General features: G+C 46.9%; 1 protein-coding gene across 1 annotated transcript; it reads left to right on the top strand.

Moving 5' to 3' along the window:
- Positions 1–297: 297 nt before the first annotated feature.
- Positions 298–26,335, top strand: FAM83C (family with sequence similarity 83 member C). Its single transcript, XM_014959319.1, has 4 exons — positions 298–949; positions 6,827–6,994; positions 12,320–12,444; positions 25,136–26,335. The coding sequence occupies exons 1-4, from the start codon at positions 395–397 to the stop codon at positions 26,061–26,063; spliced, it is 1,776 nt and encodes a 591-aa protein (XP_014814805.1). The 5' UTR covers positions 298–394; the 3' UTR covers positions 26,064–26,335.
- Positions 26,336–26,638: the final 303 nt, after the last annotated feature.

Raw genomic sequence — 26,638 nt, 5'->3', positions numbered from 1 at the left:
ACTGTGAGCACAATGAGGGACAAAACAGGTTAGAGCCTGCTTGGCCAAGGGTGGGGACCTCTTGGGAGGGGAGGGCAGTCCGTGAATCAGTTACAGGGAAAGAGAAGGAGCAGCTTGAGGAGCTAATCTTCCTCCCCTTGCAAAAGGGATATTCTAAGCCCCAAGTGTCAGGTGTGTTTCCGAGGAAGCCGAGTGCCGGAAAGCCAGCTCCTCCCCCGGAATGGGAGGCTGTACCTGGTGATTAACTCCGGAGCGGAGGAGTGGAGCTCATGCTGAGTCCTGAGGGAACCTGTTGGGAGGAGCTCAGGAGCGCAAGAGGGCCAGCAAGGACCTGGAGTCGGACAGAGGACTAATCCAGCTGGAGAGGCACTTCTTGTCATCAGCAGCTCCGGTCATGTTCAACTACCTGGCAGTAGAGGTGAGACCCCAGTTCCACCGCAGCTATGGAAGCCAGCAAGGGGTGTCCGGGCCACTGAAGAGCCGCCTGGAGCAGCTGAAGAAGCCGTGGTGGAGGGAAACCACCCCACTGGTGCTCCAGCACAGTGAAACAGCCCGGCTGGCCATCGACGCCTTTCTCGAGCAGGGGGAACGTGGCTACATGAGTGCCATCACTGAGGAGAGGGAGCTGCCTTTCCTTTCCACCCTGGACATGGAATATATCAGCCATCAGAGAAACCAAAGCGTTCCAGATCCTAGCACCATGAGAGACAAAGAGGCCGACCCTGGCGATGCAGATGCTGGAGACAGGTCCTCCCTCAACTCTGAACTGACCTCTGGCACCTACTTTCCTCTCATGTCTGACGTGCACCCTCCGGAGCTGGAGCTGGGGTGGCCGGGGACGCCGCTCCTCACAATGTCCGGCCAGACTCAAGCCACCGTGATTTTCCAAAGAAACAAAGCCAACAGCATTAAGGATTTGCTCCGGTCTCTGATCAGCCGGGCACGGACGGTACGTATCGAGCTGTGTCCCTGGAGTGGTGTCCTGGTGGCTGGTCCCAAAGCTTCTCACCACGGCCTCCAGGCTGTTGCTGCTCCCTAGATGTCATGGTGTGATTGCTGTTTCTCTAGCTGACCTGTAACTGTTCCTGTTCCTGTTCCTGTTCCTTTCCTTTCCTGTCTTTTCTTTCTGCCTGGGAGAATGTCACCCAGGCAGTGCCCTGCGAGGTGCTCAGTGTCTGTGTTTGCAGGTACCGCAGCCTGGAGCGGGGTGGGCAGCGTTAGGGCTTGTGTCCCCCAGCTGGCAAGTGTCCCCCAGCCAGCCCATCTGCTCTCTGCCAGGAAGTCTGCACAGCCAGGGCTTTTCTCGAGCCCCAGGCATCATGTTAAGCAGGAGAAGAGGGTACCACTGGGTGGAAAGCGGGAGAATGCAGGACCTGAGTAAACCTGCCGGACTGAGAATCCCTGGCGGTGGTTTGCAGTGGGCTGGCACACATCATCCTATCCTCCAGACTCCGTGTCTGTGCCTCTCTGAGGATGAGTAAGATCAGCCCATTTCATCCCATTGCACAGTTTCTGCTGGGTAGAGATTGCAAACCCCCAGATGTAATAAAAACTGGATGACTACATTGTGCCTACCCAGCACCGTGCTGGCCTGGTTTTACTCACTCAGTTACGCTCCTTCTTGTTTCTTTTCACTTTGCCACTCCACTGTGTACTAAAGCCGCAGCTCGGACAACATTTTCAGCTTTTATTGTCTTTGTCCTCTTCATGGTTATTTCCATCTGTTCCGTGTTAATTTCCTGTAGTATTTTGTTTCATGTGGTATCTCGGTGGAGATACCGAGTGAACATACAGTGCAAAGTTCACTTTTAACCAGTCAGCTTCTAGGCAGCGTCTCTTATTGCTCCTGTAGTTTCTCATTTAACTTTGCCAATGCTCCTTAAATCCATGACTGCCAAGTGCAGAAGCTGGGAGATACCAAATGGTTAAGCCTGGATTTCAGCTGCTCCGGGCAGACGGAGCTGGAGTGATATCTTCTGTCATCATCTGTAGGGCTGAGCAAAGTTATGTTGTCCCCAGCAGAAGAGAGCAGGGCTGTGTGGCAGCTCAGATTGCTCTGCAGTGTCACAACAGCATCACAGAACCACACACCCTTGAAATTTGGGTGTGATATGAAGTAAATGGGGATCCTTTTTTTCTTTTGTCCAAAAAAAGAGCATTTTGCCCCATAAGCTACTGCTGGGTTGGAAGCAGCCGTTGCCTAATGCCTGAACTTCTCTTGCACCTTTGTAGGCAAACACAGGAAGTTTTGTCCAGGAAGTAAGTAAGTGACAAAAAGCTTTGTTTGTCCTTGCAGACAGCTGATTTATGCTACCTTAAATGATGAGGAAAGCCCTGTGACACTTACTGTAAGTAATCTGTATCACTTTTCAGCAACAGGGAGTAAGGCGTAGTTGTGGCAGAATCCACAAAGTAAATGACTACGAAGAAACATCCCGTTGTCACTCGACACGTGTCCCGGATCTCTGGTTATATTAGGATCCTTTAAACCACACAACAAATACCTTGCTGCTTTCTCACTTTACAGGGGCTTTTCTGTTGCCACAGGGAGGTGGCCCAGGCAGCAGGTGTTTTATTGGACTTTTAAGTACATAATGAGCTTTCTGCTCTTTTTTTTTTTTTTGATTGGCTTGAAAAAGCACTGACAATGGTCAGCCCGTTGTGTTCAAGGTGGGGATTTTCACGCAATGTTTTTGACTGTTGTGTGAAACGTGAGAAGGAGTTTTCAACCATCTTATTGGTTTATTACTGGTGTTTTGCTGGCTTCTAGATTAGCAGCTCTGGCCAGTGTTTCCCATGATTAGCTCTATCACTGATGGCAGTTCGAGCTCATTCACAACCGCACTTACATGTCTTTAAGTAGTTACTGAGTCATTTTGCTCATCAAACCATCCAAAGGGATGTTCCCTGTATGCCTTTTAGTGACTAAAAACCAACCAGAGGTAAAAACATCGTTTCTTGAAGGGCCAGTGGCAGCTGTGTGGAGAACCGCTTGCTTTTTAGCTTTTCAGCTGCTGTCTCTGCATCTCAAATGTTTTCCCTACTAGACTTCAAGCTCTCATCACACATCCCCCGGCAGCGCCTTCCTCCTGCGCGCTGACAGCCAGCATGGGAGGGGGATGGATGCTGGTGGGACACGGGAAAGGGGTTGAGATCCCTGAATGCTTTTCCTGGGCCCTGTAGACAGGAAGGTGTGCGGCTCGAAATGCTGTTTGCCTGTTTTCTCCTGCACAGTCACACAGAACAACATCAGCCGACGTGTTTTGCAACAGCGTATTCGTACTGACAAATCAGCAAAAAGGTGCCTTTGCTTTATTGGTACCTGTTGCTGGCGCGGTTCGTCTTTCTGCTTCAGCCATATTTAACCAGCTGTCTTTGAAGATGTATTTTCAGATTTGAGCTTTTCTCTTTGCAGACATAAGGAGATGCAGCGCAGCCACACCTTAGCCTTCATTTGATAATACTATTGCAATTTTACTGTTGCTGGATGAGCTCAGATCTATTGTCAGTTGTCCATGCTGCTCCTTTCGCCCCTCTCGTACGACTCTGACACTGCCTGGGTTTACGTGCCGTGGCAGAAGGGTCGCCCGTGGTCCCCCAGAGAAGCAATGTGTCACTTCAAATGGCAACATTACGGTAATGACCAAAACCACACTGCTATTGGCAAATACCAGTAAAACCAGCTGTGCTGGTTAGAAACCAGACAGATGGCAACCCCAGTGGGTGCTGGTAAGTGCTGTAATTCCCAAAGTGATGACTGCAGCAATTGCTGAATTGTGAGTTTGCAGAAGTAGATTTAGAAATGTCATGCTTTAACCCTGCCACGGCCAGGGGTGAGCTTTCTGGAGCCTGTGGGGCGGCTGTGTCTTTGCAGGGGCCTGACCCATTGAGGCTGTGCCGTGGGCTTGGAGGCTGTGATCAGTGTGGTGAGGAACGGGGATGCTCTGAGCCAGCCCCAGACTTGCAGCTCTCACCACTGATGCCAAGGGGCTGGAGGCACTGGGCATACATTGCTTAGGTTTGTTGGGCCGCGTTGACTTAAATGCCCAAGGCTTTTAAATGTGAGACACGGGTTGTCAGGAGCCTGAACTGGAGATAGTACTGTTGGAGAATTATCTTTGGAATGCTGTTGGAAATTGTCTTTGAGGATTTAGACCTCACTTTTGTGGTCTGGATTCTTGGTTCTTCAGGTTCTTGGGAGGCTGCAAGGAAAAAAATTTCAGGGTCTTTTTTCACCCCAAAACTTCTTGGCTTTGGGGTGCAGCTGATGTTACTGTAAGAGCTGCTCTGATACGGTGATCTGAGCAGCTCTTACAGTTGTCCTGTGGCACCCACGCCTGTAACAGCCTGCCCCACCGTGGGTGCCTGCATCTCCAGGGTGGGAGGGCACAGCCTTCCCTCTCTCCCCACTGCAGTGCCCGTGGGGCTGCCAGCCTTCTCACCCAACATTGCTATGGGTGCTTGCCCGCCGGGAGCAACTCTACCCAATTCCCTCCTGTGAAGGGATCGCATGCGAGGGAAGCTTCACGTGTGAGGGAAGCGAGTAGAGCTATAGCCTGTTCCACTTTCTGATGCCAAGCAAAGACCCGCTTTGGAAAACATGAGTCTGACTCTCATGCCAGGCTCCACCCGGCTTGCACAAGCTGGCGTCCCGCTGCCTGGGGCGCCTGCTCCGACGCCAGAGCCCTGCCACCAGGCTGCCAGGAGGTGCAGGTCTGCCTGGCAGCCAGCAACAACCAGCCCAGGGCTGACTCTGTGCCACCTCCTGCCATGCACAGCCGTGGCTACTGCCTGCCCAGCCTCTGACAGCCAGCACTGCAGACTGGCAGTGCCGTTGTGGGGCAAACAGGAGCCCCGAACTCTGCTGGAGCCTGTGAGCACTGGTAGAGGAAACTGAGATGGTGAGGACCTTCTGTGCACTTCAGCACAAGCAGTGCCTCTGAGCATGTGGGGTCTGGGGACAAAGGAGATCAGCACAAGCAGTGCCTCTGAGCATGTGGGGCATGTGAGCATGTGAGCATGGGACAAAGGAGCATCAGTGAAGTGTCTCTTGACTTCATTGTATTGACTTCCCAAGCCAAGTTTAGATTGTCTCCAGGGCCAAGCCGGGCTCAGACCTATGCCTGAGATGAGCAGGAGTATCGTGAGGCAAGTGTGGCTGAGAGGGACTTGCCTGAGGTCTTACACAAGACTCAGGCTATAGATTTTTCTTGGTGCTTCATCATTAGAGAATGGGTGACCCATCAAGGTCATTTGGCTGAACTGCCTTTTGTTTTTGGCCAGAGGCCAATGTGGAAAGACATGGTGAAGTCCTGCTTTTTTGTGTGGGTCTTGGTGGTACCTAACGCTGATAGCCCAGTGGCAAAATGAATTTGGGAAGTTAAAAATGCTTCCCGCTGCTTCCAGAGCAATTCCAGGGCTGACTCTGCTGTCTATGCCAGATGGGCACGTTTCAGGAGGGGAAAAGAGTCTCATAAGGCTGCTGGAAGACACCACTCATGAAGAATACAAAAGAGATGCCTTTAGGAGTCAGACTCTGAGGCCTGTATCTCCCAGAGCCAGGGTGAGAGGGTGGAGATGTGGTTTTGGCCTGGACAGTAGGAATGACTTTTAGCTCTTGTTGACAGCTGCCTTGTGTCCCACATGGATGCCTGGGATCACACCAGCCTCCAGGAAGGTTTTCCCAAACCCTGCTATGGTGGCCAGGCCCTGGAATCTTCTGCAAGGTGTTGAGGAGACCAATGACAGTGTGTAAGGCACCATCACAGAGATGGTCTTTGGGGACAAATCATACAGAGCCAAGAAATCTTGTCCATTTGCATTCGTTGTTCAGGTTGCAGGTCATACTGTACTTTGACTTTTCTTGTTCTGAGTCAACTCACTTGTAGGTACTTTCCATGATCTACCTTCCATTTTCTGTATTTTCCTTCCAGTTTTTGGAGAATTCATTTAGCCAAGAAGGTCTGCTGCCTCCCATCCCCTTTCCACAGTGGGATGGGTTGCCATGGCCTCCCTCAATCTCATTCTCTAAAGAACTGGCAGTTCTGTTTAAAATGTTTTTCCTTTTTAAACCTCCTCCCTTGGAGACCTCATCTTGCAAGTCTTTATTTTTCTGAGCTAGATTTTATTGATTTTTTTTTTTTTTTTAAATAATGTTAGCGTTATTCCTTCTCTCTGCTGTTGGGTTTCATAACTATCACTTGCACGCTGGGCTGCGTTAGCAGGAGCGCTGCCAGCAGGGAAAGGGAAGGGATCCTTCCCACACACGTTATTCTATGATTTTGTCTAGTTGCCCTTGGGATGTAATCTTGGAATGAAGACATGTACGTACTTGATCAAGATGCCTTCTCCCTTACCTGGCACTGTGTCCTTCCTCAAAAATATGATACTACTTTATATTAATATGCTAGTCATCACTCATACCAACTGAATAACTATTTTGGTCAGCCTGGGCTCTTCTGCTTATATGCTGTATTTCTGGCATATTTGCTTAAGGCAACACATAGTTGTTGCACCAGTGACGTTCAGAGTTTCTGCACGTGCATTAACCTTTCAGCTATTTCTTTCTGTGAATAACAGAGGAGACAGGAGGGAGATGGGTAGGGAATGTCTTCATAGTTAATAAAAGTGATTTTTTTCCTGCCATGCCAGAGTAAAGGCTGTGAAACACAAAGGTCCAGAAGCAACGTCCACTTATGTGGCCATAGACACTCAGGAACTCAGGAGGTTTGAATACTTAATTCATAGTTTAATGCACAATTCACTTGGGCTTAGATTACAACAGTCTCTTGTTTTTTTCCCCCTCCACCTCTTTTCTCCTGCCCAGGTGATAGCAATTGTGATGGATCTGTTCACAGACATGGAGATACTGTGTGACCTGCTGGAGGCCTCGAGCAGACGGCACGTACCCATTTACCTGATCCTGGATGAAGAGTACTTGAAGCATTTTGTGGAAATGTGCAATAAAATGGCTCTTACTCAGGACAGCTTCCCAGTAAGTTTTCAGTCCCACAGTGGATATGATAAACAGGTCTTGGAATTGGTAAAAACCATGTACTGTTTGTTCTGTTTCCTCTGCCTGGTCCTGGGGACCTTCTCCCACCGCCCCAGGTTAAGAGACCACAGCTGTTTGGTCTAGGAAATCAAGATCTGTCTGGAAGCACAGGGGAAGGACTGGAAGGGCCTCCCAGTCCAGTATCATGATGTTTTGTGGTCCTTGTTTCAGTTTTACACATGAGCAGGGTGCAGGGGAGGCCGGTACGATGCAGTGTGTTACAGAACGCTTTGCTGGGCTGGGGCAGATGAACAGAGGTTGAAAACTTACGTTCATATGAACCTGTAGCATTTCTGTTTCTTTTCCCTTCAGCCCCTGCTCTAGGACACAGAATTGCACATAGTTCAGATCCCTGAGCCCAGTTTAGAGTCTGGCCAGAGCTGGTGTTGGGCAGTAGCTGGGTGGGGAAGGGAAGCAGTGAGTCCCTTTGGGTGTCCTGATGCCAAACCTACCATTTCCCCCAGCCCTGCTGCCCTGTCTCGATGTAAAACCACATGTTTAAAATGGCACGTTAAGATCTGCTTTTCAGCTCTGCGATTCAGTTGTGGGTTCATAAGGGGTTTGTGAAGAACCCAATTCCCCATGCTGTAGGGTGCCCATCAGCAATAGGAGGGGGGTGCCCAGAGCAGGCAAACCACAAAAATTAATGTGCGGGTGCAACAAGTTCTCTTGGGAACTTCCAGACTCAGAAATACACCCCAGTATCTTGCTGCTCCCCATATAGTCTTTTTGGCTACCACCTATCAATGGAAGTTGGGTTTTTTGTTGTCTTTTGCGAGTCTGCAAGGTCAGCAGTCCTGGCTGTGCCCGGCACGTACCCATTTACCTGATCCTGGATGAAGAGTACTTGAAGCATTTTGTGGAAATGTGCAATAAAATGGCTCTTACTCAGGACAGCTTCCCAGTAAGTTTTCAGTCCCACAGTGGATATGATAAACAGGTCTTGGAATTGGTAAAAACCATGTACTGTTTGTTCTGTTTCCTCTGCCTGGTCCTGGGGACCTTCTCCCACCGCCCCAGGTTAAGAGACCACAGCTGTTTGGTCTAGGAAATCAAGATCTGTCTGGAAGCACAGGGGAAGGACTGGAAGGGCCTCCCAGTCCAGTATCATGATGTTTTGTGGTCCTTGTTTCAGTTTTACACACAAGCAGTGTGCAGGGGAGGCCAGTACGATGCAGTGTGTTACAGAACGCTTTGCTGGGCTGGGGCAGATGAACAGAGGTTGAAAACTTACGTTCATATGAACCTGTAGCATTTCTGTTTCTTTTCCCTTCAGCCCCTGCTCTAGGACACAGAATTGCACATAGTTCAGATCCCTGAGCCCAGTTTAGAGTCTGGCCAGAGCTGGTGTTGGGCAGTAGCTGGGTGGGGAAGGGAAGCAGTGAGTCCCTTTGGGTGTCCTGATGCCAAACCTACCATTTCCCCCAGCCCTGCTGCCCTGTCTCGATGTAAAACCACATGTTTAAAATGGCACGTTAAGATCTGCTTTTCAGCTCTGCGATTCAGTTGTGGGTTCATAAGGGGTTTGTGAAGAACCCAATTCCCCATGCTGTAGGGTGCCCATCAGCAATAGGAGGGGGGTGCCCAGAGCAGGCAAACCACAAAAATTAATGTGCGGGTGCAACAAGTTCTCTTGGGAACTTCCAGACTCAGAAATACACCCCAGTATCTTGCTGCTCCCCATATAGTCTTTTTGGCTACCACCTATCAATGGAAGTTGGGTTTTTTGTTGTCTTTTGCGAGTCTGCAAGGTCAGCAGTCCTGGCTGTGCCTCTGCACTGGGTGCATGGGATTCCCTGGGGGACTCCCTTCCAGCCACCAATTTCATGGGTTTTCCCTTCCTCTCAGTGGGGAATGCTTGGAGGTTATCCCGTTACCTCAAAACCATTCTTAACTAAAAACAGGCTGGGGAAAATGCAAAAGTAGTGTTTTATAGCATTCAAAATAGATGCAGTTACAAATGTCTTAATTTCCCCTCATTTTTAGCCTCTCTACACAAAGAGGGGCTTCCTTTTCCCCCTGTGTTGGTGGTGCTTTGTGCTTTCTTGCTTCTCACAAGCCAGACCCATTTCATCCTGCCTCTTGAGATGGCAACTGTTAGGGAAAACTGCTTCACGCTGGAGCATGTTTGCTTTCACAAGCAACTGCATCGCTGAAGTCACCTGGTGGGCCCAGACAAATTTCATCTCTCCAAAATGTATTTTATTTACTGCTTATCCAAGAGCCTGGCTGTTGTTTTTAATTAAAATTAGAATGAGTTTACAACTATGGAGATGTCTACATCTCTTTGTTAGACCTGTTGTCATGTCTTGTGCTTTAATGGCTATATAACACTTGCCTCCCCCAGCCAGTGACTCAGCAGCAGGTCTCAATGTGAAGTGCCCCTTAAGCGGATGCATCTCAAGCAGCGCATTAACATACGTGCTTGATATCCACATCTAAGTGGAGTGAGTGTGCGTATTTTATTCCTGGTTCTGAGTTGCGACAGGATGCGATGGTAAATCTCCATTTGGAATAATTGGGGACAATTTGGGGTTTAATGGGGAGTTTGGGACAATTGGCCCTCCAGCATCTTACTTCTAAGAACATTTGTGTGAGCCCGCTGGTGTCAAACCCTGGTGCTGAACGTCTGCAAATCCCACAGTGCCGCATCGAGCAGCGGTCACCAAGAAGACTTTGCTATTGGATTTTCAAAAGGCCGCCTTCTGAACCTAAAACTACTGTCTAAATCAAGTGAGAATGGTTCCTGGCAGCCTGGTTTCCTGCAACACAGCAGGATTCTCATCTTGTTTGGACAACTCAGGGCCTGCATTGCCAAGAGTAAGAAGAGGATGGAAAAAATGAGCCAGCTATCAGAAAAACACCCAGCCTTGGAAAGAATAGGGGGAGTGAAGAAATACTGTGGTGACGAATCTATGGGATATCCCTTACTTGAAGTGATTTTAACTTCCCTGGGGGGAGAGGAGGCTCCTCCCAGTGAGAGCAAGGATTACTAAAACCTCAGCACTGGAAGAAAAAAATCCATGTTGATTGGCAAGAGGATTATGCGAACAACTCCCCAAGCATCCAGCTTATCTTGCCCTATATCAGGAACTTGTGGTGGCATTTCAGAGGATCGCAGATTAATGCAAGTTAGCAGGGACCTCAGGAAGTCATCAAGACCAACCTCCTGCTCAAAGCAGTATCCCCTGTGAGGTCAGACATGTTCTCAGGGCCTTAACTGGTCTAGTCTTGAAAATCTCCGAGTGTGGAGACTGCACAACCTCTCTGGGCAACTTCTTCCAATGAATAACTGCCCTTATGTGGAAAAAGTTTCTCCCTTCTCACAGGTGACAGATCAGGATGTGTTCTGGGACAGAAGAAGGGAACAAGGAAGAGCCACAGTGCAAAGATTGTGGAGCTTCAGCTCTGTCCCTGCTAAAAATTTCCATGACCTAAAGAGAATACAGGACAAGTACTTGGAGAAGAGGTCTGGGGGGGGGTTCCCACTAAGAAAAACCACAAGAGGCTCAGGAAATCCCCTGAGCAGAAAACAGAGTCATCAGGAATATTAGGGGGCAGCATCATAAATAAGTCCCTTTTTCCTGCTCTTCCCCAACTGCCATTGCCCACTGTGAGAGATAAACTGTTGGGTCAGAAGGACCCTGGCCTGGAGGAGATTTGTTGCTGTTCTGACGCCCTGAAGGCAATGGTGGCCCTTGGGTGGGCAGGGAGTCTTCCTCAGCATGATGTGAGAGTCGAGCCTTTCCCACCCCACTGCCACAGCTCATGGCGGATGTTTCCGGGAAGCCCACCTCCTGCCTGCAGGGCTCTGACAGAGGAGCAGAGCTGTCAGGAATGGAGTCACCCTGCCACAGGGTGACTGCCTCCTGCTCCTCACCCCCGAGGCATGACTTCTGCACCCTGAACCCCACGTGAGGCCGGGGACTGGGCGAGCTGGTCCCTGGCTGTGTGGGGGCAGCCTGGGGAGGCCATGCACACTCAGCCTGCTGGGGAGAAGGAGGGCATGCGATGATAGAGGGGTCTGCACCCTGCGGAGAACACCTGTAGGCAAATCACAACTATTTGTGCTTGTCTTTCACGCTGGCTGTTACAAACAGCTGGGGCTGGCCGGGCTGAGGTCTGTTGTGTGGCGGGGGGGACGCTGCCACCTCCACCAGGTGCCACCATGGGCAGCACCACCTCTGCCAAGGGGCACAATGGCCCCCGCCACCTGTGTTGCCCAACCCAACTGCTGTGGGCCTTCGTCTTCTGTGGGGCTGGCACCAGGCTGGGACCAGCTGCCCACAGAAGGATCTGCCAGGCACAGGCAGGCGGTGACAGTTTGTGACAGCTCCTGGTGTGCCAAAGCCACCTCCAGTGGCTGGGGAGGTGGCCTGGAGGGACAGCCAGGGATGGCCTGGTGGGACAGCCAAGGTGCAGCCTCGGGGATGTTCATTTACACAGGAGATGTTTTCTTTGGCACTGTGTCCTACAGACCAGGCCAGGAGCTGTTTCCAGTGACTGTTCTCCTCTTCTGCCTTCCCCAGCTGAGGTGAAAATAGCTTTTACTATGGGCAAAGCCCTCACATTACAAGAAAGGCTCCTGATGGATACTGAGAGCCAGAGTTCCCATTTTGCACTGGGCAGTCGGTTTTACAGCCAAAGTGGTATCAGAGAAGCTCTTTGCAGTCTTTAAAACAGAGGAGGATAGGGCCCGTTTCACTGGATTACAGCAGCTGAAAATTTTCATATCACTTTTAAATAAACATATAAGAGGTAATTCTTAAAACGTAGACATACCTTTCTGTAAATCCTTTTTATTGAGCAATATTTTAGTTTTAAGAAGCCTGTCACTGTATAAAATGAGAACAGCACATTCGATTGATAAGAAACCGGCTAGTAGTTATGGGTCGAAATTCAGTTTAAATGAAGAACCATCTGCTAGTGGGGTTAGTTGAATATTATCAATAATCTGGAAGAAATTGCATAGTCTTACATACTTCAGCAATGATCTGTAGGGTCATAAGATTCTCCAAAATTTTTTCAAACCAGCATTTGTACTTAAGTGCAACTTGTTAATATTTGCTGGTATTTTTATCTTACAGAAGCAGACAGTGCGACAAAATATTTGGTACGTAGAAGCCAAGAAACACTTAATGCCTTGCTGCATTCTACCTCAGGGAGCAGAGCTCCTGCCTGAGGTAGTCCATCAGTGATGCCTAAGGGAATTTCAGCTTAGTTCAACACGTGTCCCCTTACTGACTCTGCTTCCTTTGGTTTCAGAACATGCGCATAAGATGTCTGAGTGGAGACACCTACTACAGCAAAGCAGGCAAGAAATTTGCAGGCCAGGTTCTGGAGAAGTTTATCCTGATTGATTGTGACCAAGTTCTTGCTGGTACATACAGGTAAGAAAAAGTAGTAACTACTGTGACAAAGACTGATGACACTGAGAAAAGATTCTTTACCAAATAGTGAATAATGTAGCTGGGTTTTGGTTCTTTTTTTTTTTTCATGATAATGATACACTGCTTTTCCTCTTCATTTCCTCTTACAAATGTCAGGTTTTATTTTGGTGATTTACCTTCTTCTACTCCATCCTCTTGCTCTTACCTTGCTGGTTAGCCTTCAGACAGCATCAACTGCTTCTCTGCCAACATTGATGCTTCCTGGACACATCTGCCTATGAGTATCTCTTTCAGGTCTTAAAAATGTAAGGAATCTTCTACCAGGTCAGATGATGCCCCACCTAGCCTAGATTCTGCCTCCAGCTGATGCTGTTTAGTGAGAGCAGCCCAAACGGCCATCTGAGGTCTGTCCCCCTTGTCCTCCCTCAGCACATGAAGTCATTGCATACAGCCCTACATATTCCCTTCGCTACTTGTTGTCTGTTAATTTGCTCTAACTTATTGTCTGTTTTAAAGCAGTCTCCTACTAATTTGATAAAGTGCTCCTAGTTCTAGTGCTGCAGGTGGGTAAAACAGCCATGCTACATTCATCCACCTTCCCTGCCCTTCTCTTATCTAAAGTGAAGGCCTCGGCTTTTCCAGTCTCTCCTCCTACAGCAGCTGCTGCATCATTCACTCATTTTAATAATCTTCTCCACATCCTCTCTAACCTCACCATGTCCTTCTTGAGATACAGAGAGCAGAACTGCATGCAGCCCCCAGGATGTGGTTGCATCAAGGTGTTACAGAAGGTCAAAACAATGCCCTCTGCTTCGTTATTATCACCTTGCTGACAGCAGCCAACATTTGTTGAATTTTTTAGCTGCCATTGCACACTGAGCTGATGATTTCAGAGAATTGATGGTGATGATTCTGAGCTCCTTCCTGAACTGTTCCAGGTTCAGCTTCACACAGGCCTGATAGAGATAATTTTTCCTGTTGGGTACACCACATTTTCCTACACTGAAGTTCATCTGCCACGTATCTGTCCACTTGCTCAGTTCTGTGAGGTCCTTCTGGATTTCCTCACCTTCAGTGTGGTACTCAACCACCTGAAGGAACTGAGGATGCTCTGAAAACCTGGGGATTTCACTGCACCCCTCCATGCCTGAAGTCACTCATAGGATGGAAACCAGTCCCAGGACCAGTCTCTGGGGCCTCACTGCTGTGTCCTACCCAGGTTCAAAAATGACCATTAAGCCCTACCCTTTGCATCCTATGCTTTCACCAGGTCTCGGCCCATAACAAGACCTTTGTCCCATAGCAACTTAGTTTCTTAAAAGGATTTGGTGTAGAACCTTGTCAAAGGCAGTTTGAAAACCCCAAAATCCGTAGTTGACTGGTCCCTTTATCCATGTGCTCACTGGCTCCCTCACCAAAGTCCAGCGGGCCTGTGAGGCAAGGGCTTGCTTTTACAGTAGCCCCATGCACCTTCTTCCATGAGACTGTGCCATCAGTGATCTTGTTCCTCATAGGGCACTCTGCCATGTCCCAGGGTGGAGATCAGCTCCAGTACTATGTGGGCCTCAAGATTACATCCAGAGCCCTCTCTGTAGGTGTCATCACATTGGAAACATCCCAGTCCCTCAACAAAGCAGTCTTGGCAGTATGGCCCTGGCTCACAGGAGTGAAACATGGCTCAGTGTCACCAGCATTAGCAATGGATGCAAAAAATTCACTGGGGTTCTCTGCTACGGTCTTGCCATCACTGAATGCCCCTTTTGACCCATAGGTCTCAAACGGGCCCACCAATTTCTGAACTGCCAGTACAGCATTTTTGAACAATCTACAAGCCATAGTCATCTTGGGATTTTTTGACTTCTCTTTTTCAGCTCTTTTTGACTAATTGCTGCATTTTTACATAATTACCTTTCTTGAAAATGAGTATCCAGGTGCTGCATTTATTTAGGTTGCACTCTCTCACTGCAGAGTTAAAATTGTGTGTGAGCATTATTGGGCTCTACCACTTCTGCCTCTGGAACTGAGTCTTATGCATCATTCCAGACCACATCCTGAATAGCATCTTTTTCTTGTGGGTCAAACAATTTAGACTAATTAATTCTGGCAAGTAATCATTTATTGCTTCCAAAAAGTTTTTCTCCACAGCTCATCCCAGTGAAGCATTAACGTAGTATGTCTATGAGTGGACAAAATCTCCCCCTGCCTGCCCTAATTTTGAAGCCTCTGTAATCTCAGTTAATATTGTCTGATCACCATCACTCTTCCGATCAGAACATCAGGATCACTGATCCTGTACTAGATTTTTATTACTAGACTCATGAGTTTTCCACCTACGGACCTTTCCCACGGGATTTTCATAGAACCACAGAATGGTTAGAGTTGGAAGGGACCTTAAAGAGCACCCAGTTCCAACCCCCCTGCTCTGGGCAGGGACATCTCCCACCAGACCAGGTGGCTCCAAGCCCCCTCCAACCTGGCCTTGAACCCCTCCAGGGATGGGGCAGCCACAGCTTCTCTGGGCACCCTGGGCCAGGCTCTCACCACCCTCACACCAAAGAATTTCTTTCTTGTATCTAATCTAAATCTCCCCTCCTTCAGTCTAAAATCATTACCCCTCATCCCATCACTACAATCCCTAATAAAGAGTCCCTCTCTTCACGCTGTTGCACATCATATTATCCTTCACAAACAGTGCAACTCCCCAGGACAGACTGTTTTGATATTTCTGTGAATTTGGTGCCCTGGCAATACTTTATTCTCCTTCCACCAGGTCTCCTTGAACACTGCTCTCCCTCTCCTTTCTCTCTCTTTTCCATCTCCCAGTAAGCACATGCTGGAACCTCAGTCCACCAGTGTCCTCATCATTGCTGTTACTCCAAGCTGCACCTTCTCCTCTGCTTCTGACTTCATCATCTCCAAGGGTGGAGGTCTCACCTTATCAAACTCTGGCAGTGAAAAATTGAAGTACCTGGTTGAAACTGGTTATGTAGAGTTTCTACATAAACAATATGGAGACCAGTGTCTGGTAGCATTTTGACCACCCTAAGACACATATCTAAGAACAACAGAGTGGATCCTTGCCTGAAAACATCTGTCCATCTCCATTGACTGCAGGGGTAGGGATTAGATAACTGAGACCACTTAAATTTTTGAGTGGGTAAAACGGAGTATGTGTCAGCTGGATGGGACTCCACCACTGGAGGAACATCTTAATTCCCCAGAGTCAGGATATTGCTCAAAACACAGATTCAGTTCTCTGTTCCTCCCTCTGCTGTTCTGGGGAAGGGGTTTGGGTGTGTGATGTGCTCTCTTTCTATAGATGTCTCTATAGCTGAAACTTCTTGAGTTCTGGAAGATAATTATTCTGTTGAACGGGGTCTTATATCTGATTCTCTGTTCTCCCAGTAAGCACATGACATTCTGGACTAAAAGAAACAGTCTCTCTTTGTGGAATTTGCTCAACGGTGGTCAGAAACATTTCCACAGGAGAAAATCAGGAGGTCTGCCACTGGATGTACTGCAGCCTGGTACTATAGCTAGTGTAGTAGGTGTTTAGGTTGCTCTCCCTGCAGACGGGAAAGCTAGATTCAAAGGATGAGAATAGTTACTGAGTAAAGCCAAAGATCCAGGGGGGTCTCAGGATGACACAGGAAAGAGGGTGTGTTCTTGCCCAGTGGCAGGTTTTACAGTTCAACAGTCTTGTGTGCAAGGATCAGAGGTTTCAGAACCTCCAGGGCTATATGTTGTAGGTGCTTCTTTATGTTCAATTTGCCATAGGAGACTTTGTCCCACCATGGTTGGGCTCCAGATACCCTCTGGCAATGGGTTTGCAGTTTAATTTATGTTTTGTGTGAAGAAATGATCCATTGTATCTACATTAGATCCACTGCTAGATAGTTATATTTGATGCCCCCATAACCTGGGCACAGTAAATCACTGTTTCCCCATTACTTTCTTGACTGCATCTGTGATTTTGTCCTCCTCCTCATGTGAATCATCTCTTCTCCAGCTGAAGTATCCTTGGCTCTTCAGTCATTCTCGTGCTGGAGAACTCCCAGACTTTTAACTATAATGGCTGTCGTTTGTGAGACAAATTGACCAAAACTGCACGAAGTGGTGGGGATATTCCCACCCACGACACTTTAGCACTGTAGCATTATGGTGACTTCTGTCTTTTCCTCTGTCCCCGTTCCTAGGCTGCTCTTTGCCTTTTTGACTGTCTGTGGGAACACTGATGTCTTTCCTAGGTGTTAATATCCGAGAACTCATCAATGTGCAGAGACCATCGGGGGTTTTACAATAGTTTGACTTTATTGACATTGAATTTTGTCTATTGTTTTGTCACATATTTATCCCATACCACAAGATCCTCTTGCAGCTTCTGATTATTCCATTTCCTTTTGACCAGCCACAATAATTTTGTCATGAGCTCTGTCATGGACTGTTTCTACCATTTTTCGGGCCTTTTCTAAATATGTTGAACAGCAGCGATCCCAGCAAAAAACTTGTGGGATTCCAGTGGGTAAATTAAAACTATTGCTAGCATTTGTATCCCATCTTTAATCAACTGTTGCTCCTCAGGAAGACCTTCTTTTGTACTGCACGATCATATCATATTTCTAAGAGTCCTTGCTGAATGACCGTGTCAAAATCTCTTTGAAAATGCAGGTCGCCAACATCAAGCAGATCATATGTATCTGTGTGCTTGCTGCCTCCATCAAAGAACTGCAAGAGACTTTTGAGGCATGGCTTGCTTCCACAAAATATGTTGAGTCTTCAGCATTATGATTATAGTTATTTATGCATCTAATCATTTTACTCTCTATTTGCTTCTACCAGTTTGTTCAGTATGGAAATAAGACTGGCTGGTTTGTAGTTTTCCAGGAGCTCTTTAAAAGGTTCACATTTACTACTTTCCATTCCTTGTTACTATGTTCAAATTAAATGATAGGTTATTCCCTGGTTAATAATTGGAAAATTGCTGACTTCCAGTTTTTGAAGGCTCTTTGCTTTAATATTTTCCTTTAATGCGCCTTTTAACTATGGTGACTTTTTGGATGTTTTAAAATATCTTTATTTTGGTAGGTACATTTTCTCTGAGACTCTAATATAGCATCTTTAAACAATCTTCATGCTGCCTCAAGCATTTAACCTTGTTGGTTATTCTTTTAAATTTCTTTTTAATAGCATTCCTCACTTTCTCTTTTAAGTTAAGTATTACTGTTGTGGATTATTTCAGTCCTGAAAGAATATTTGATATGACAATGTCATGGGTATTTCTTTTTGCCGAGTGGCCTTTCCATAGCAACTTTCTGAACTGGTAATGTTATTTCTCCTTTTTTTGGTTTTTTGGTTAGTTTCCCACAAAAGCAGTCATTTACAGTGTCTAAAACTCTCCCAGTAATGGCTCCCATTCAATGTACCTATAACTGAATCTCCCCTTATTCCTCTGCTTTCTGCCTTCTCAGCCTCTCAGCACGTCCTTAGCATGGCATGTTCACTGTCAGCACTCAGAAAGTTCACAGTTAGCCCTAGTACTATGTTTTTCCTGTTTGGGAGTGGAATTTTAATCCATTCTATATTTCATTTGTTGAGATACCATTTGCCTTATTTGAATTTTTAATGTATTATGCCCCTGTCCCAGCAACATCCTCTCTTTATCCTTTCTCTATAATTTCTACCCTGGCAGTTATACTGTTTCTTGGTTTTCTTCTACCCAGTATGTTTCTGAGATGCCTGCTGTGTCAGAGCCATCATTTCAGCTCAGATATTTCCCAACATCTCTCTGTTTCTTGAGCTCTTAGAATTTGTGTGCACATGTAAACATTTCTATCTGATCTGGCTGTTCAGCACTATGCACTTTTCTAAACACAGTTTTATTTGTTCAGGTGTTCTTCATCGATTTTAATTCCTTACCTCAGTGTCATTGATTTCCATCCTGTCCTTATAGCAGAAGACAGTTTTCTTGCTTTTATTCTTGAGGTAAAGTGGGCAATCTCAAACTGTGTGGCCTTGTACACATCCCAGCTTCACTCCAGATTCTAATTTGAAGCCTCCCTGTATCTTCTGCTTTATATTGCACAACAGCTGGGTTTCATTTAGATTAAGATGGAATCCAGCTTGATTTAGAGTCACTATGTTCCTGCAGTTTTCCATTTCCTTATGATTCTACCATCCTTTCCCTAACATAATGTTCATAACTGTGTCCTGAAATGCTCTTTTACTTCATTGTCCCATTCTAAGCATGGAAGAGGGAGCATTTTATAAGGCTGCCAATAAAATCCTGATCTTTTTTAGCTTCCTACTTAGGTGCTTTTATTTTACCCCCAAGACTCATCCTATTTCTTTTTATGTTAATGGGGCCTATACAGACATTGACTAGTGGCTTCTCTGTAGTGCTCCATAACACAGATCCAGGCACCGAGACACGGAGGACCACATCTGTGTGCTCTCTGTCTCCTGTGGGCACCAACACCATCTGCACCTTCCATATAGCTTGGTTTGTACGGCCTGAGGACAGTTACCACGCTGACCTTTCCAGACCTGACATCTCCTGTTCCTCAAAGGATTCTAGTCGAGTGAAAGGGTTACACACCTTGCAGGCCACAGCGTAGTTCATACACCCCCAGGATGTTTGCTCTTTTTCCCAATACTGTGACACTACAGACATGTGTTTTCCTTAAGACATACTCCAACCCCCAGAGCTGCTGCAGACTCATTCTCCAGCCTGTATCTGTGCACCTGATCATGACTGCCTGGAGTGTATTTTCTTTGAATATCTTCATGTTGAACAGCCTCCCTTTTTTTCAGAACCTTTTTCGAACTCATATCTGTGCAGTCCCTCTCCCCTGGATGTGATTTGTGAATTTAGTGGTGTACACTCGTCCATTACTCAGGCTGCTTGTGAAGATACTGGAGAGAGGCAGAGCCGAGATGCTAGACCCCTCTAGAGATTCAACACATCCTTCTTCGCTGACAGTGAATCCCAGCGTCTAGTCTTTCTGCAGTCCCTCTGCACAGGGGTACTTTCCTACTCTGTCCTTGACCATTCAGGTATTCAGTGTCTTTTAATTCTTCAGCTGTAAGAAGAGACTCTTCTCTCCTCAACTGCATGCTCAAATCATGCCTGAAAGCCATTTTTACTCTCTAGTTACATCTCTAGCCGTTAGACTCTCCCTCCTGTGAGCCCCATATGCAGTATTACACACATGGAGCAGGAGTTGTTTACATATTGACATTTTCATATTGAACCCTGTATGTTGCTACTGTTGTTCTCTGTGCTGACACCTTCCTTGATAGTCTTGTAAAAACCTTTCTTATTTTCCAAAATACCCTTGGCCAGCTGAACTCATTCTGACATATTGCTGCCCATTGGTATGAATCAGGCACGTTTTCGGAGAGTTTTCTAAATATGGGAACCAAGCTCACTGGTCTTATCTTAAACTACCGTAGGTGAATTACTTTAGACCCCTCAACTCGTACGTATTTATTGATTAAATACTTCCCTGTGTTATTCATCTTTAATATTATACTTCCTCTAAATGAAGACAAGGAGAAAACAGGGTTCCTTGAGATGCCTAGGAAAAGCAATAATCTAAAATCCTAAATAGAATTCTATATCTAGTTATTTAGTATTACTCTAGGCACCAAAAGAAATAGTGTATTTCTTTGAGCACTTATCTAATATAACAGAGTGAAGGATATGAAGACATTTACTAATGCAGCAGATTAGAGGAGCCAAAGGGCAAATGGGGCTAGAGCTAAACAAGATCTTGAACAGGAAAATTAGGGTAAATATTTGCCAGGTTAGGATTAGAGAAAAGAGGTGGTGTTGCCAGCATGAAAGGGAGTTACGTGGCTGTTTGTTTTGCCTTAGAGGAGATTGAATTTCTCAGCTCAAAATAGAAGATGGTCAAAGTATCGGTACATGCCCTGCCACTGGCACGGGGAGGGAGGAGCTCGTTGTTTGCTATATTGTAGTGAAAGAAACTCCAGATTTGGGGGTGAAGGTGACACGACATCTGATGCTAAAAAATGAGAGGAGGAAATTAAGAGGATTACAAAAGCTCTGGCTTCAGCACACAAGTGTTTGCAATGGACAGGTAAAGCTACAGGGGCTTGAACCTGGAGGAGGCTTGGGATTTCTTTAAAAGGAAGGTGCTCGTGCTCTCAGGTATCCATGTCTCAAGCAAGAGGAAAGAGATTTAAGAGTGAGTTCCAGATCTAACTCAATGAGCAGTCACCTCAAGAAAGAAATCATAATTAAGCAGGAAGTAAGCACATAAGGAGTGGAAAGCATAGTGTTATCAGAAAGAATCCCCCAGGCTGGTATGTAGAGCAATAAAGTGGGTGCTGACAGAAGATAAGTTATATATAACCTTGAGGAGAACACCAAAGCAAAGAGGAGGAAGTCCTCAGGTGTATAAATAAAAAGTGAATCCAGAAGAGAGAGACAAGGCATGCTGCTGTAAGGATGAATAAGAAGTAAGAGATAACTGAGATGGAAGGCCCAAATTAACTGAATACACGGCACTCTTTATAATCAAAACAAAGATGAAAAATGAGGAGTGGAAATAATTCCAAGTGCATTGGAAGCAAGCTTAAAGAGCTTACTACAATAAAGTCGGATTACTGTCATTTTATCAAACAAAATGTCACTTGAAATTAAAGGTCTAGTAGTGAGCGCTATGTAGTATCTACATTTAGCATCAAGCAAAAATGATACAGGTTAGTTTGTATTGGCATACACAAAGAAAAGAATGCCTTTGACAGTCAAAGTGACAGAAAAGCAATAAAGACGAGTAAAAGAATCTACAGAAAGAAGCAAAAAAACCCCTCTGCTGCAAATTGGTATCTCATCAGTCAGAAATAGCTGAAGCAGAGAAGCGGAGTGTGAAGAACTGGGAGCAGTCTGTAAATACAGCCACGGAAAGGTCCCTGTGACCCGAGACCGGACCGCGGTTTTACAGAGGTGCTCGCAGAACTAATCCTGCTGTAGGAACCGCTGCTGAGACCCTGACCTTGGTCAAAATGCCGCTGGTGCCCGACCCAAGGCAGACACCGAGGTGGGCCAGGGTGTCCCCCACCCCCGGAGGTGATGCTGCAACGCCATCTCCTGGCGGAGGACTGAGCTGCAGGGGTTCCTGGAGGGTTCCTGCTCTGGGAGGGTCTCAGAGCAAGGCCGGGAAGGGATCCTGTCCTACAGCCATCCTTTCCCAGATTCCTGTCACTGCCGCGGGGTGATTCGGAACTGGATACGGGATCCCTGTGTGCAGAAGTCTGTTATGGGAAAAATCAGGGCAGGAGAATCCTCCCACTTTTAGAAACTTCACATGTATTTTCAGCATCCTCAGTGCCCTGCAGTGAGGAGATCCACAGCTTGCCTGTGTTTGTGTTGTCCAAGGAAGGACCTCTTTTCTGTATTGACTTTGTAACGTGATAACTGCATCCAGTGCCTCATTTTTTGTACCAGAAGAGACCAAGAATGATCATTCCCTGGCTATTTCCTCCATGCCATTCGTGGAGGAAAAGACCTTTATCTGTTTGTAGTGATGGGAATAGCCATGGCAGGCAAGGCCACATCATCCTGTACTGTGGCAAGGAGGGTGGCTGTGCCACTGGGGGGACTTGGATGATTCCTTCCAGGTCCTGTGGGTGACACAGAGTGGGCAGGCCCCCATTGGATCGGCATGGGAAACTGGGACACAGTAATGCCTGGACCGGGAAAGGAATGGTAAGCAGCATCAGTGGCAGGGACAGTCAGAATCATAAAATTTTCCAGGTTGGAAGGGACCTTTCAGATCATTGAGTCCAACCATCAGCCTAACATTGCCAAAACCACCACTAACCCATGTCCTTCAGCACCACGTCTGTCCAGATTTTAAATCCCTCCAGGGATGGTGATTCCACGACTGCCCTGGGCAGCCTCTTCCAATGCTTGACAACCCTTTTGGTGAAGAAATTTTTCCTAATATCCATCCTAAACCTCCCCTGATGCAACTTGAGGCTGTTTCCTCTTGTCCCATCGCCTGTTCCTCAGAAGAAGAGACCGACCCCCCCTGGCTACACCCTCCTTTCAGGGAGTTGGAGAGAGCGAGAAGGTCTCCCCTCAGCCTCCTCTTCTCCAGGCTCAACACCCCCAGCTCCCTCAGCCTCTCCTCACAAGACTTGTGCTCCAGACCCCTCACCAGCTCCGTTGCCCTTCTCTGGACAGGTCATAAGGCCGGGGGAGTGTATGGCTGGGTCTGAGGCTGCTCCCCTCACAGGAGAAAGGACAGTCCATGTGTTTGAGAGGAGATGGCCAGGTGTATCTATCTCAGGTGTTTCTGCCAAGAGGCAGTACTTGGGTCAGAGGGTGCTGGGGGAAAATAGAAGGTGGAAGTCATTTTGTCTGGGGTGGGAAGGAAAACCTAAACAAGACCTGTTGTTTGTCTCCTGCTAAGGTGAGGCCAGAGGCCTGGATGGGTAGTGGTGATGATGTTCCTGCTAGACCATATGAGTCTGAGACATGGCACCTCCTGGCCAGAATGAGGAGGGCAAACCTGACTGCTGGCACAGCTTTGTTTCTAGGTCTGCTGGAACAGCAGTGCCAGGCTGGGTGAATAGGGATGGCAGGCATCATCCTCCACCTGGCTGAGGATGGTCCTCTCAGTTCATGGGTGTTATGGTTTGAGAAACCTCTAACAATTTCTTGTCATTTAGACAATTATTCTTTTACCCATTGACCCCTCCCTACCCGGGAAGGGGAATTGGGGAAAAAAACAAGGAAACCTGAGGGTTGAAATATAAAACTATTTAATAGGAGAAGACTAAATAATAAACATGAATAACACTAAAGAATAACTGTTGATCCTGATACCAATATAAAATACCCAAGGTCTATCCCCAGCCCATTCCCCAGCAGAAGCCGTGCACTCCCAGCAGGGACAGCAAATGTGGGACCCTGTGAGCGCTGCGGCTTCGGGAGGAAGGGAAGGGCTCCGGGCTCTGGCATCAGGGCAAGGAGTTCTCTGGACCCACCACCGTGGAGCGAGAGGGCACTACACAGCAAACTTTCTAATTTATACTGAAGGTGGCGTTCATGGAATGAACCAATCCTGTTGGCAGCCTGGGTCAAGTGCCCGGGTCTTGCTCCTCCTCATCCCTGCCCCTGGAGAGGCTTGAAAACACCAAGACTTTGAATCCCACATCCCAGAGCTGGCTATGAAGGAAAGATTTTCACAAATTCAGACACTAGAGGCTTCTAGAAGTGCAATTTTCCCAAACATTAGAAGATAAATTAGTCCCGTGTGGCTCAACCCAGGACACAGGTGCAATGCTCACACTGTAAGGGGTACCAGCCCCCAGAGGAAGGGGTGCTCAGCCCTCGGAGCACATTCATGGGTTTGAGGAGCTCAAGTCAACATGAGATGTGAGATGAGCAGGTCCTGAGTCGGGGTATGTCTGAGCCCTGTGCCGTGCAGACAAAGTGCTCTTGTGTGGATGGGTAATAGCTGTGGTGGGAAGGTGGACGGGGACAGCAGCACCCCTAGGATAGACGCCTGTGATGATGGTGACACAGACCACATGAAATCTCCCGTCTGGACTCTTGGATTTCTTCAAAGAACTCTCATAGCTTTGTGAGAGATAACTTTCCTTTGCAAAAGCCACCTTTCCTATGATATCATATTTACCTATATGGGCATTAATTGTATTCTTTAGAAGAGTCACTACTAATTTGTGCTGTGCAGTTATGAGACTTAATGGTCTGGAACATTACAAAAATTATATCACATTAGCAACATTTCACTCTTCTGATAACCAAGGCACTTTCAAGTGAGAGATAAGAAATCCTGGTTAGTAGTGGAGCTATTTCATCCTTGCGTTCCTTTGGCGCTCTTGGGTTGTTGTAACCTGGTCCTGCTGATTTGTTACTCTCTGCTTTGTTGATGTGTTTTCTAATCTCTTCTACAGAGATTTCAACCTGAGACTGATCCTCCCTTATGCTCTGTATGAAGGTGGGTTCAGGGCAGCAATCATCCCTAGCTCCTCTGCAGTAAACACCGATGCAGAGGCATTACCTGAGCACGCCTATGGCGCACGGACCTTGTGCTAGTCCCACAAAGCGCTCAATATTATTTCTTATGCCTTTTAGAATGTGTGACCCACCCTTTTTGATTGTTGGACTTTCTGGTCTTAAGAGCGTCTATTCTGTCATTTTCCCATCCCACCTATTTTCTGGGGTTTTTTTTCTCATTTCTCTTTGTGAAGTTGTATCCATTTACTTTGAGCCTCCAGTATGGAATTTCTGAATACTCTTCATGGCACCCACAAAGGTTTTACACTCTTTTACTACATCTTCATTCTGGATCAATTTACCTGTTTTGCTATTAAGCTAAAGAGTATTGATCTTTTCATTGTATGTTGCTCTTTGGGTGTGTGTGTGTGCTGAGCATAAGCATACTGCTTTCTTTGAAACAACACTATGGACAGTAACAGCTGCATGCTGAAATTAAATGACCATTTTAGGGTTGTTCTTTTGTAATGATGAAATGAGTACATTCAAGCAATCTCAGACTTGCGTCCTTCAGAGAAAGTTTTAATGACATACACTGGGTAGCAATACATCACTGGAATGTTAAATTCATTGCTAGGTAGCTTGGAACTCTGTGAACTAATGTTGCACATGTTTTTTTTTTTCCTTTTTTTGCAGTTTCACCTGGCTTTGTAGCCAAGTCCACACTGGCCTGGTGACCCACTTTCGTGGTCAAATTGTTGCCGAGTTTGACAAGGAATTCCGGTACTTGTACGCAGAGTCCCGCGCAGTGACCAGCTTCCGTGTGCCAGATCCTGGAACGTGCTCCTCTTCTCAGAATACCTCAAAAGTTGCCAACTCCCTTTTAAAACCCCCACAGGTGAACGATGCTGAAACCTTGAGTCCCTCCAGCAGCCTCTCCAATGTAAGCATCAGAAGCATAAAAATGTCTCCCTTTCTAAAAAACTCCAGCTGCAACGTACACCAGGAAAAGCAAGATTCAAGCTCTGATTCTGGGAATAAGAAGGGGAAAGAAGACACATCTCTGAAGCCGGCTTGCCCTAAGCAGCAAGGAGAACCACCAGACTCACAAAACAATAAACCCAATCCAGCCTTGTATCACAAACCAAACTTCATGACAGCAAGGACATTCTTGCAGCCGGAGCCTTCCCCTGCCCTGAGCTCCAATAAACCTAGTTATCAAGGGGACAATAAGGCAAACAGCAGCCAGTGCTCCCCCCAGGAGCCGACGTTGCAGTCCCTTTCCGATGGTGCCAGTAGCAATGGGACGAGCATGAAGCAGAAAGGGCCTGGTGTTACCTCCAGGGAACTGACCACAGAAAATGACAACAGTTTTTACGGGATGGAAAAAAAACCGAGTGCCGGACAAGGGAAGCTGGACCTGCTGCCCCCATACAGCCAGCTAAAACGAGATAAAAAGCCTGTAGTTCCTTGCTATGACAAACTCACTGAGGACGTGCTGATGGAAAAGAACAGCGCATACGGGGCTGAGAAAAGAATGACTCTCGGACACAGTAAGCTGGACCTGATCACCAAGTACAACAAGTTAAAATCTAAACAGATACACAGTCGGTTCGAACTCTGACCTGGGCCTCAAGGTGTCCTTTGGTCTTATTTTCAAGTGGCTGCTTTTCCCCAACAGTCATCATACCTGGGGTATGAAATCAAAATACGGGTGGCAAATTAGTCTGATTCCTATTAAAAGGTGTCTGTGCTGTTTCTAATATATGCAGATGACTGATTCAGGTGAGATTAGCAAGTACAGTTCAAATTTTCAATTACAATATCATGGAATCGTCTGGGTTGGAAGGGAACTTTCAGATCATCTAGTCCAATCATCAACCTAACTCTGATAAAAACCATGTCTCCAAGCACTATGTCAACCTGTCTTTTAAATCCCTCCAGGGATGGTGCCTCAACCCCTTCCCTGGGCAGCCCATTCCAAGGCTTTCATAACCCTTTCCATGTAAAAATTGTTCCTAATCTCCAATCTGAACCTCCCCTGGTGCAACTTGAGGCCATTTCCTCTTGTCCTATTGCCTGTTCCTTGGGAGAAGAGACCGACCCCCCCTGGCTACACCCTCCTTTCAGGGAGTCAGAGAGAGGGAGAAGGTCTCCCCTCGCCTCCTTTTCTCCAGGCTGAACACCCCCAGGTCCCTC

The sequence above is a fragment of the Calidris pugnax genome, unplaced genomic scaffold (assembly GCF_001431845.1).
Source record: "Calidris pugnax isolate Ruff unplaced genomic scaffold, ASM143184v1 scaffold409, whole genome shotgun sequence".
Lineage (NCBI taxonomy): Eukaryota > Metazoa > Chordata > Aves > Charadriiformes > Scolopacidae > Calidris > Calidris pugnax.
This window is presented reverse-complemented; position numbering and strand designations above follow the sequence as displayed.